At 43.9% G+C, this 11893-nt stretch overlaps 1 protein-coding gene across 1 annotated transcript; it reads right to left on the bottom strand.

Annotated features, from left to right (window-relative positions):
• Positions 1 to 781: 781 nt before the first annotated feature.
• LOC141174578 (phospholipase A and acyltransferase 2-like) lies at positions 782 to 11649 on the bottom strand. Its single transcript, XM_073659516.1, has 5 exons — positions 11597 to 11649; positions 10593 to 10640; positions 8410 to 8509; positions 4289 to 4548; positions 782 to 2111 (listed from the first exon to the last, which is right to left on the bottom strand). Exons 2-5 carry the CDS (start codon positions 10602 to 10604, stop codon positions 1980 to 1982), a joined length of 504 nt encoding a protein of 167 aa, XP_073515617.1. The 5' UTR covers positions 10605 to 10640; positions 11597 to 11649; the 3' UTR covers positions 782 to 1979.
• Between the last annotated feature and the right edge of the window lie 244 nt (positions 11650 to 11893).

Raw genomic sequence — 11893 nt, 5'->3', positions numbered from 1 at the left:
TTTTTATCTTCGTTTCTGTCATCATTATCTGAGATCATATATTTTTCCATCGATGGAGGAATCTGAGGGTTCTTATTTTGTTGTAGTTTTCATGGGTGTAAATTTGGGGTACATAAACATAAAATATTTTTATTTCTTGATTGATCTTTATTTATATATTGGGAAAAGAGGGTGATTCAAACTTTTTTTTTTTTTAAATGTATTTACTATTTTTCCCCAAAATTTTTTTTGCTTTTTCTTGTTTTTGTATTTGAAATCTTTTGATCACTTGTACTATATAGTGCAATACTTAAGTTCGCTATATACACCATTGAATGATCTCCTATAAGTACAAAAATGATGGTGACCGCCAGCTGCCATGGCATAGCTTTGCAGAGATTGGAGCTAGCTATTAAAAGGCAGATGCTGGCACCTGACATACATAGAGTGTCCTAACCGACTTTCTTCGGCGTGCTCGCAAAATAGGTTTGCGTCGCCGCAACTGTCAGACAGCCGCAACACACAAAAAATGGATGCAACATGACAACATGTACACACAACACTGACATCTGAATGAAGCCCTAAGATATATTCTAAAATATATTATTATGGTCATAGTAAGAGTATTTTCAAGACACAGAAAGAGAAACCGTCCCAAATACTCATTTTATTACTGTTACGGGTGTGTCGGAGGTGACAGACAGTCGCCCTGCAGTGGCTTGTAGGAGATCTCCAAGTTTGGAATTGCTGACAGCTTCCTAGATAGGAGGCTGTCTTTAGGACCCAGCGACTACCTCTGCTCTGTTGCAGTTAATCTAAAGCTAAGCTGTTATTCCCTTGTTTTGTCTTTCCCTATTGTCTTTAGTTGCTAGCGGAGATTGACTAGTGCTCATCTCCTTTCACCCCTAGTTGTAGCCTTTCACCAGGGACATCAGGGCGAGGCATGTGATCAGTTACAGCTGCGGAGGCTGTATAGGGACATTTAGGGGAGTCAGGGTGACGCTAGTCCAGATTAGGAGGTCACCACTCCCCCCTTTCCCTAGTGTCTGGGCTCCCTTCCCCTTTCCCCTCTGTGTTGTACTCACACCTGGCGTTACTCTCTGTGTTGCACTCTTACCTGGCGTGACAATTACCAAATATATCAATAATTTATTAACCATAACCAGATACTAGCCAACATACGTCATGACAATGTCAAAATGACCAATAAATTATAGATTATTGCAGAAGGTAAAGCACAGGTACAATACAGTGCAAAATACAAGTCTTAACAAACTGCTGTCACTTACTTCATAATAATCCTGCAATGACATGAAACACATGAACTTATCACAACATAAATGGAACAGAATGATAATTTATGATTTTCTTTCCTTTAGAATGGAAATAAGGGGCTTCAGAAGGTCCATATATTCACCTTAGGCAATAGTTGAAGACGTCCATTGAAAATAATTTGTGAACCTGTGGTTGACACTGTTATGGGGAAACTGTGAGTCTGTATTTCAACTTATTAGTAATTGCTCCAAAACTTCTGCTTTTGATGTCTTGATTTGGATGATATTCACAGGCTTTCCCTCTGTCACAGAGACGTACCGACATAAAGCTGTTCCACAATGTCGTGGCTCTGTACATGATAATCCTTGGACTTCAGTAAGAATTTTGTGAAATTTTTATAAACTTCAGTCAAGTATTAAAGGATTTATCTAGGAAAAAATAAAAGTTCCTCAAGGACTTGGAGATATAAAAAAAAATAAACTAAGTGATCCTCAACTACCGGCACTAGCCGGACCTAGCTCAGGTTGTTCCATGGCAGCCAATTAGCTTTCCTCCTGCTGGTGGAAGGGTGAGGTCTCCTCTTCATATATGAGCACAGACCATGGAGCCATCTGATCTGGATCCAGGTGGGTACAGGTAGATGAGTTTCACTTAGTTTGTTATATTTTACAGCTCCAAGCCCCTGGGAATGTTTATTTTTGAAAATTGAAAATGGATTCTTTACTTTAGTATTTTCTTTTTTCCTTTTTTTCATTTTGTTTTTTATTTTCTAGAGCATAGACTGTGCCTGCAATAATGCCTACAGCAGCTACTAAACCAACACCAGCTCCAATGGTGTATTTTATTGCATCATCCACCTGCAAATAATGGAGACAAAAGTTCACTTTTGATAACAGATTCAGGACTTTTTGTAAATTGAGTTTCTTTTATGTTTGTTATCATCCTAAATATGTGAATGTGTCCATGTGAAAACAAACTAAGAACTTTAGTGATAAGGACAGTGCGCTGTTAGTGGCAGCTGCATAGTGCATTCAGTGCACATCAAAGGCCAGTCAATACCATTGACAACCCAATGCATGCTACAGCTCTGTACCTCAGTTTATGATGTTAGTCTGTTACAAAATGTTTTTAATCAATATTCATTAAAGAAGATTTTATGCTCTGTCCTTGTGGCTGGACTAAATATGCATTTTTGGATTTTCATTGGAATACTACACAGGAGCATGGTCCACACCTTGGATTAAGCCTATTTACACGCGTGAGCTGGTTTATTTTTTTGGACAAAAAAAGTTGTACAACCTACAATTTTTATCCAGCTAAAAACGGAGAGCAGCTGAAATGGAAAAATTTCTTGACAAGGATTGTGACCCTTAGGCAATTCACAATCACAGTGTGTCTGTGACTTAGTCTGCTGTGTGACAATTTAGCATTGTGTGGCGCCCCTGCTGCGCATTGGTGCCACAGAACCCAGAAGGGTGCATGGATGGATTTCTCCACAAGAGGCCCTCATTACATTTACACACCTCCGCCTTCCACCTCATACCAGCAGAGGGAGCCCTGATAGGGATACATAAAGGGAAGGTGGAGCCAGGCAGCTCAGTTAAGTCTAGTGATTAGATTAGTTACAGTGCAGTGTGCTCTAAAGAGAGAGCAGCACGCTGGCTGCTGTGTGAGGCAAGCTAGGCCTCCAGCAGCCCTGAAGCCTAGTGAGGGCCCCGAGTGTGGTCGACGGCGAGGAGAAAAGGAGAGTGGAACCAAGGGGGCAGAGGAGCATAAGTAGCTCACCCCGTTATATTTACCGGACACCGGGTCCGCGCCTACAGGGACTCATTATACCCAGTAGGAACAACCGGAATCCCAGGAGGAATGCAAGTCCCTGGCAAACCTGAAGCTAGACAAACAGAGGATCAGGAACCACAAAGGCCCCGACGTCCAGGGAAAGTGGTTACCAACCAGAGGTCCTACTTCAGAGCAATAGGTGAAGTAAAAGCAGGACACATAATCTAGGCTCAGTTCCAGGCTGGCCAGGACCATACACAGAGACAGACACGGATCAGGAGGCCTTATACCCGCTCACTGAGGAGAAGTCCAAAAGTGCGCCCTTCACCTGGGGTACCCTGGACCGTACTTAACAGCTGTACCAGTAAAGGTAACGAAGAAAAGTCCCTGTCTCTGTCCGTTACTCCTGCTGCGCCATCCTTCCTCCCCCGCACTACAATGCCCAGCGCACCATTCATCTATACTACACTGCCCTGAGGCCCGCTCCGCCTGTGGGGAGCCGTACCATCCTTAGCTGCCCTGACATCTGCCTCAGAGGACTGTTGCAGTGCTGGTGATCCTCCCCAGACACCACAGGTGGCGTCACGAACTCTTTGAACATTAGCTAATAGTCGGTAACCCCTTTTTTGTACTGACCGCCCTGGGCCAGCCACCGTGATATCTCCCAAAGAGTGCCCCACGGCCCCTGGGGGCGAGTCAATTGCGCTATTTTTTTTCCGTGACAAATATTGCCCTTTTTATTTTCTGCATCAAACTGGCAGATTTAGACACTCCTGTTAATTTTAGTTTAGTCTATGGAAATTTTGTGTGTCATGGCAATAATTCTTTGCGCCTTTCATATTGCAGTGTCTTTGACGTTACTAAGGCTTTCTTTGGATTAAAGAGCTCAAAATGGGTTTGATGGAGTCCTAAGAGACCTCAGGCTTTGAGCAGTTTTGATTCATAATAAATCTATTAGCTACAAATCAAATTTTTTTGCCGAATTGGACAAATTGAACCCAAAATGGAATTCAGGAAATTCTCGAATTTCTAGGGCCAAATGCTATGCCAACATAAAGGCAGACAGTACTGTCACTTCCTGAATGCATAGTGCTATACTGTGCATAAAAATAATCAAATTAATGGTGACCTTAACCGCTGCAGACGTTTCATGAATACCAGATCTAAGCAGAACTATTTTGTCATGTACATTGGGCATAATGTAATTTGATGACCTCTTTTTTGTGTCGTTAAGAAGAGTTAGTCAATGCAATACCTGATCAGAGAAGCCATCACCATATCTAAGTCTTGTAGAAAAATGTTCACAATTGTCACTTGTGAGGTTATATTCCTTTATCTCCCCGACTTCTTTCAGTGCACTCTGTATGATTATTTCTGAAGGGTAGGGTATTCTCTTCTTGTCATCTTTGTTATTAACTCTGTAGACGCAACCATTAGCCACACACACCAGAGGTTCTTTCTTGACGACCACCATACCCCCAAACGCTGAAGATAAGCTGGAGAGGCCATTTAGATCTAAATGTAGAAAAAACAAACAATTTTCATCTTTGTATTTTCAGTGCAACGCATTATATAGGACACTTATACAGAGTCAAAACTTGCAACCCAAGATCTCGAAAATTCATCTCTCCAATTAATTTTTAAAGATGCGTTACTTCTATTACCTGACAATTACCAGTACCAGCAGTTGATATACACTACTGAGAAATCTAGTGTATGCACAGAGTATCGCGGGTCCTCAAATCCCCTCCCCGAATGTTTCACGGCTGATTGCCAAACAAACATGCAGGGATTGCCTGCCATACACGGGCAATCACCGCATGTTTTTTGGCTGTCTAACAGCTGTGGAGCGGGGACTCGAACACCCGCGATACTCGGTGTGTACCCGAGCACCCAAGGCAAACTCGAGTAGCGAACACTTTTGCTCATCACTAGTCACATATTATTTTAATTTTATCAGTCTCTAATACATTAAGTAAATATTATGGTGTCTCCTGAGCAGGGGTGGATTAAGAGTAGCAAGGGCCCCGGGCAGTTTAGAAGGCGCGGGCCCCCCAACCCACACCTGATGTATCACGTGACATGTCACATGATCCCCTGTGATAGATCATGTGATAGTTCAGGTGAAATTAATTTGGCACAATATTAATTATAATAATTTTTTTAGGCTGTGTGCCCACTACGCGTTTTTTAAGCGTTTCCGCAGCGGCAATTCCACTGCAGAAACGCTTAAAAAACGCTTGGTAGAAGGTCTGCCATGTCCCCCAATGATAATCCGCATGTGCTGTGCACATGCTGTGGAAATTTCCGCTGCGGATTATCATTGCGGAAAAACCCGCAGCACTAACAATTATTTTGCGGAAGCGCGGGGCTTTCGCCGCCATTGACTTGCATTGGAACGCATGTAATCCGCATCACTGCATCTGTACATGCAGAATCCATGCGTTTCAATGTGCGGATGGTACCCGGGTTTGGAGAAGAGGAGACTCTCCTCCAGACCCGGGTACCATAGAACCTTGAGGCTGGGTGCCCACGTAGCGTTTTTCAAGCGTTTATGCTGCGGAATTTCCGCAGCGGAAACGCTTGTGAAACTCTAGGTAATCCGCACCCCATGGTCCCCAAGGGGATTCCGCATGTTCTATGCACATGCTGCGGATTTTTCCGCAGCGTTTATGCTGCGTACAAAAATCCGCAGCATGTCATTTAATTTTGCGGAAGCGCAGCGGAACTCCCGCCATTGACTTTCATTGAAACGCATAGAAACCGCGACTGTACATTTGTACAAGAGGCTTCTATGCGTCTCTATGTGTGGATGGTACCCAGTTCTGGAGGAGAGGAGACTCTCATCCAGACCTGGGTACCATTGTACCTGTAAAAAAAGAATAAAATAACAAATAAAGTTTGTACTCACCTTTCCGAAGGCTTCTCTCTGAATGCCGGCATCGCTTGAGGACCTGCGGTGACATCACAGTCATGTGACCGCAGGCCCTTCACCGCTCTGTCTCGCGATATGCCGGCAGCCGGGAACCAGACAGGAACGAGCGCTGCAGCCACGCCGGGGCCTCGGGGGTGAGTATAGCTTTATTTGTTTTAATTTTTACGGTTCACACTGTATAAATCCATGCCGTTTGCATGGATTTATATAGTGTGACCTAGTTGTCAAGCACTTTCCAAGTGATGCTATCGCCTGGAAAGCGCTTGTCAATCTGCATGCGGAAACGCATGTGAATCCGCATGTATTCTGCAGGAAAAACGCATGCACAATCTGCATGCGTTTTTTCTGCCAGGGAGATGCAGAAATGTTGCAGAATTTCTGCTTCATTTCTGCATCGTGGGCACATAGCCTTAAAAAAAAGAATAAAATAAAAAATAAATATTATACTTACCTTCTGATGGCCCCCGGTGTCTTTATTCGATGCGTCCTGGCTTGCCGGCAGCTCGCGATGGTCTGAAAAGGACCTGCCGTGACATCATTTAGTCATGTGACGGGTCACGCGACCGCTGACGTCGGCAGGCCATCAGAAGGTAAGTATATATTTATTTTTTACCATTCTTTTACGGTCACACTATATAAATCCATGCCGGTTGCATGGATTTATATAGTGTGACCAAGTTGTCAAGCACTTTCCAAGTGATGCTAAAATCGCTTGGAAAGCGCTTGTCAACCCGCATGCGGACATGCATGTGAAGAACGCTTCACATCCGCATGTCCCTGGCAGGAAAAACGCATGTATAATGAGCATGCGTTTTTTCTGCCAGGGAGATGCAGAAACGCTCAAAGAAAATCCGGAGCATTTCTGCATCGTGGGCACATAGCCTTACATTAATTGTATGGCTCAATATTGAGCACACGTAGCCATCTATACACAGCAGGAGGCCGCACGTAGCCATCTATACACAGCAGGAGGCCGCACGTAGCCATCTATACACGGCAGGAGGCCGCACGAAGCCATCTATACACGGCAGGAGGCCGCACGTAGCCATCTATACACGGCAGGAGGCCGCACGTAGCCATCTATACACAGCAGGGAGCCGCACTGTGCCATCTATACACGGCAGGAGGCCGCACGGAGCCATCTATACACAGCGGGAGGCTGCACGGAGCCATCTATACACAGCGGGAGGCCGCACGGAGCCATCTATACACAGCGGGAGGCCGCACGTAGCCATCTATACACAGCAGGGAGCCGCACGTGGCCATCTATACACAGCGGGAGGCCGCACGGCGCCATCTATTCACAGCGGGAGGCCGCACGGAGCCATCTATACACAGCGGGAGGCCGCACGGAGCCATCTATACACAGCGGGAGGCCGCACGGAGCCATCTAGACACAGCGGGAGGCCGCACGGTGCCATCTATACACAGCGGGAGGCCGCACGGCCCCCCCCTCCAGAGACAGCACGAGGCCGCACGGCGCCATCTATACTCAGCAGGAGGCCGCACGCAGTCACGCACACAAACATATACAGACATATACATACACGCATAAACACATTTGAAACACAAAAATACATATAAACAGACATCACACAATGATATCTGCCTGCACACACACATACATACATACACATACACGCACACACTCACTCTCACACATACACACTCTCAAACACACACACACACACTCACCATCCCCCGGCTCGGCTCCAGTCCTCCTGGCTCCTGCTCCTATCCGGTGGTAAGTAGCAGGGCAGGCCGGGCGCGCACTGCGTGACGTCACAGCTAGGAGACACGGCCGCGCACAGGGCCGTGTCTCCTAACAGTGACACGGCCGGGCCAGCACATAGGGAAGTTAACTGCTGCAGTGTTGGCCCGGCCGAAGAAGAAGCAGCGGCCGTGCACCGCTGCTGGGGGAGTGGTCCGGCCCCCCCCCCGCCACTGTCTGCCAGTATGTGCCGCGGGGCCACACATATAATGAGGGCAATCCGGCCATAGCCCCCTCGGAGCCCCGGGCCCCCTGGAGACCCGAGGCCCCGGGCGGTAGCCCGGATTGCCCTCATTATAATCCGCCTATGCTCCTGAGGAGTCTAAAATATAAGTATGGCGAAATGTGTTGACACTATTGGGTTATTCTACTCTTGATAAGAAGGGATTCACCGAGATTTGAGTTACTTTAGTGCACTTATGTAGTATTATTATTTAGGTTATTTAATAATTTAATAAAGGTTAAGTTTTATATTTATCCCTTCTCAGTGATAGGATTAAAACCCAGATTATACTGAATCTTTTCTCACAAACTGCCAATCTCAGTTCCCCTCTGCTCTATAACAAGGTTTCTGCAGATTGGACTGCATTTTCATGGTGACAGGTTCTCTTTAAATGAATCTAAGTTTCAGATTACAATTCATTGCTCACTTTCTTAGAAGTTTTCATACCTGATAAATGGACAACATAACCATTTCCTACATAAACAGCCCAATGTTTATAGCCAGGGCGAAAGAATTCAATCAAGTCTCCACATTTTGGGTAAGGACCCTGTGGAAAAAAAAAACAAAACAAGATGACATTTTTTTCTACTAATTAAGGGCAGGTAAAATATACAAGTAATGTCTCCGGGAGGTACTATTACTAAAAACTTTGAGAATCACTAAAAACAATAGTATGTAATTTAGACCATAACAGATGTCACTATTTCCATGAGATGATTCACTCACAGTCCTTCATGAACTATTTCAGCATCACAACATACAGTAGATGTCCAGTATAATGTATTTTGGTAGTAAAACTTTTTCTCACCAAACTGGCAGGACTGTGCAATCCAATGTCTATCCATGCTGTCCCGTGCTGCAGTAGGGCTGGTTTCCCAACTCTTGCTTGTTGTGATCTTACTTTGCCCCCACACTGACAAAATCTCTACAGGAAACCCACAGAAACCAAATTTCTCCACATGGCAAAACTCAGAATCGTGGTTCCCTGAAGAAGCTAGGAGGCGAAACTGAGAGGGCTTTGTCTGGGAGATTTTGAAATGGAAGTGGTCGCAATTCATCGGTTTCTGAGTTTGGGGGTATGTATGAGTTATATGTACTCCTGGCCAGAACCAGACTAGTGGGCACGGCCTCGCTCCATACACCTGTGTAGAGAGAGGCATTGCCGCGACTAGTGATGGGGCCGTTCAGTGGGCGTGTCTGACTGGAGGGCGTGGCCTCGCTCCATACAAGTGTATGGAGCGAGGCCACGCCCACTAGTCGGGTTCTGGCTGGGAGTATGTATAACACATACATACCCTCCGGTCCCGGGTCAGAAACTGGCGAGTCCCCTCAGCACACAGTGCATTCAATGGGGGATTCATAAGTCTGCAGTCACACAGAGTGACTGCAGACTTATCGATTTGGACTGGACAACCCCTTTAAGGCTCCTTTTTAATGTGAACCCATGCAGTGCTCTCTTGTCTCTCCCTTTTATTATAAATCTCCAGCTCAGCCTGCAGGACAAGATCATAAGTTTTGCTAAGTGGAGAAGTTTGGTCCCTATAGGCTTCCATAGCCACAGCAGCAAGGAGAGAGTTTTTGTTTGGCAGATAGATAACAGTGCCGAGCCCCATTGCATTACAAGACGGCAAAGATTATAGAGTAGAGATATTGACAGTGTGGAAGCAAAGTGAGAGCACAGCAAGCAGAGTTGGGAAACCAGCCCCACCGCAGCACAGGATAGCAAGAGCCGACATTGGATTGTGCAGACCCTCAAGTGGTGAGAGAAAAGTTTTATGACCAAAGTATTGGAATTATACTGGACCAGTTTGTTGCGATATTGAAATAGTTAATGAAGGACTGAATTATCTCATGGATATTTTGATGTCTGTTAGGCTGCATTCACACATCATGCTCGAGTTTGATCCATAATTGAGATCACACACGCCATGTAAGTCAATGAGTCCTTGGAAACCATCGGTCTGCACTCGGATGACATCTGAGTGCCGTCCTGATTTCTGTGCACTGACATTTTGCTCTCCATCTTCTCATCCGAGAGAATCTGATTATACTGTGATCACACTCTGATTAAAGACAATTTGCATAATCGACCCGATTCTCTCAGACGAGAGAACATACTGTGCCAAATTCATTAAGATGTGTTCACTTCTTTAGAAAATTTGACTCATCTTCAACTGTCAGATATGTATGACAGGCATGAACTAGCGTACATTTCTGTGGTCATTTATGCCACTTATGTGATGAATTTGTAGGGCATGATTGGCCATGCCCCATCCCACCCAAAAAGTTGGCGAAACTGGCTGGAGGTGTTGTAAAAAAGGCAAAAAGTAGCAACATTTTTTATGCATCTTCCATGAAAAAGACAGACAGCTCATGGATGGCATCTGTGTCCTGTCTGCCTTGACCTAATGATATGAGACGATTGGGAAGCTAATGTCTGATTTTTTTTCTATTTAGCGTGCAACACCTGATGACATACGGACCAAAAACAGATGGAAAACAGACAATCACATGGATGACATCTATTAATTTTATAGCAGATGCAAAACATAAAGGAAACCTTAGAATAAATATACATTATCTATAAAGCCTACAATATATTGAACACTGTAACAAATGGCGCAACTTACCTGCAATGCCATGTTCCGTCAGCTTTCTCCTTCCTTCCAGTTATGGATCTGCAGGATATTATACAGTAATAAGAATATAAAGTAATCGGAAATCATCTATACAATAATCAATGGAGATCCACTTATTTATAATGCAATAACACATTTACTTGTTGTACCCAAGGCTATTAGAATATCTACTGTACGTCCTACAAATGTATTTATTTTACTCACATAGCGCCATTAATTCCACAGCGCTTTACGGACATTGTTTATATAGACAAATTATCTTTAAAGGGATTTTCCATCTTGAACATTGAGCAAGACACTATCATTATCTGTAGGCAGTTTCATTTCCGTAGTTTATTTCAGCGGAAAATGAGGTGGACGCATTTTAGCGATTCCAGATGTTTTTTCCTGATTCAACAATTGGAACTTTTTAAAAAGTTGCAAAATTTGGATCAACTCCAATCCAATCCCTCCCTCCTGATGTATTTTTGGCGCCATTTTTCAAAATGTGTGACTTTGTGCTATATCTGCAATACACACTACATAGATCCGGCCAGCGCAAGGCCTGTGAACATCTGATAGCTGGGGTGCCGAGAGTTAGATCCCCATTGAAATGATACTATCCTAACAACATTCATCAATATCTAAGTCCTGGACATTCCCTTTAAGGGGCTTAAGTGTACAAATGATAAGTCAGTTAGAAGAAGCCAGTTGATTCAGATAAATCTGCTGTAATTGTATGTATCTGTCACCTGAGAGTTCCATCCAAATACAGAAGAATGAATATAATTTCTGATCAATCTTTTAAGTTTCTAATATTTTTCTAATATTTTTTTTACAAAAAAGCAATATAATTAATAGAAATGTGTCCAATGGATATTTATCACTTGTTCTCCATGTAATATTTTGTTGCATTATTCTCCTATGGGGATAACACATATTCTACGTTTGTAAACATTTCGAGCTTTCAAAAAATCTAAGCATCAACATGAATCAGTAAATGTTACAGAACTTACCAGCACACGGAGAGAACCTGCTATAAGGTGTCACCACTTGTAAGGCTTTTATAGCTGATCTTATCTTTAGCCATGTTTCGCTTTCCTTTCCTCAGGGTTTTGTCCAGAAGATGTAATTAATGAGTCAGAAAAGCAAACACAATATTAGTTAATGAGATCTCCCAATTACAGGGAAGTCTAAGTTTCGATTCCGCACTTCCATCTTTCCAGCTTGTGCTCGCAGACAAATTCCACTTTATATCTGATCTTTGCAATATTGTTTATTTCTATAAGTTTTGTATTCCGCTTGCGTCTAGA

This window comes from Phyllobates terribilis, unplaced genomic scaffold (genome assembly GCF_046119375.1).
Source record: "Phyllobates terribilis strain yellow unplaced genomic scaffold, ASM4611937v1 Scaffold_13__5_contigs__length_258822181, whole genome shotgun sequence".
Taxonomy (NCBI): Eukaryota; Metazoa; Chordata; class Amphibia; order Anura; family Dendrobatidae; genus Phyllobates; species Phyllobates terribilis.
This window is presented reverse-complemented; position numbering and strand designations above follow the sequence as displayed.

Bases quoted from the DNA above. Each gene is read 5' to 3' on its own strand.
- LOC141174578 (XM_073659516.1), bottom strand. The intron at 4,549-8,409 runs GTATGAAAACTT...TTCTACATTTAG, and splicing joins TTATGTTGTCCATTTATCAG to ATCTAAATGGCCTCTCCAGC. The intron at 2,112-4,288 runs GTATTGCATTGA...CATTATTTGCAG, and splicing joins GTGATGGCTTCTCTGATCAG to GTGGATGATGCAATAAAATA.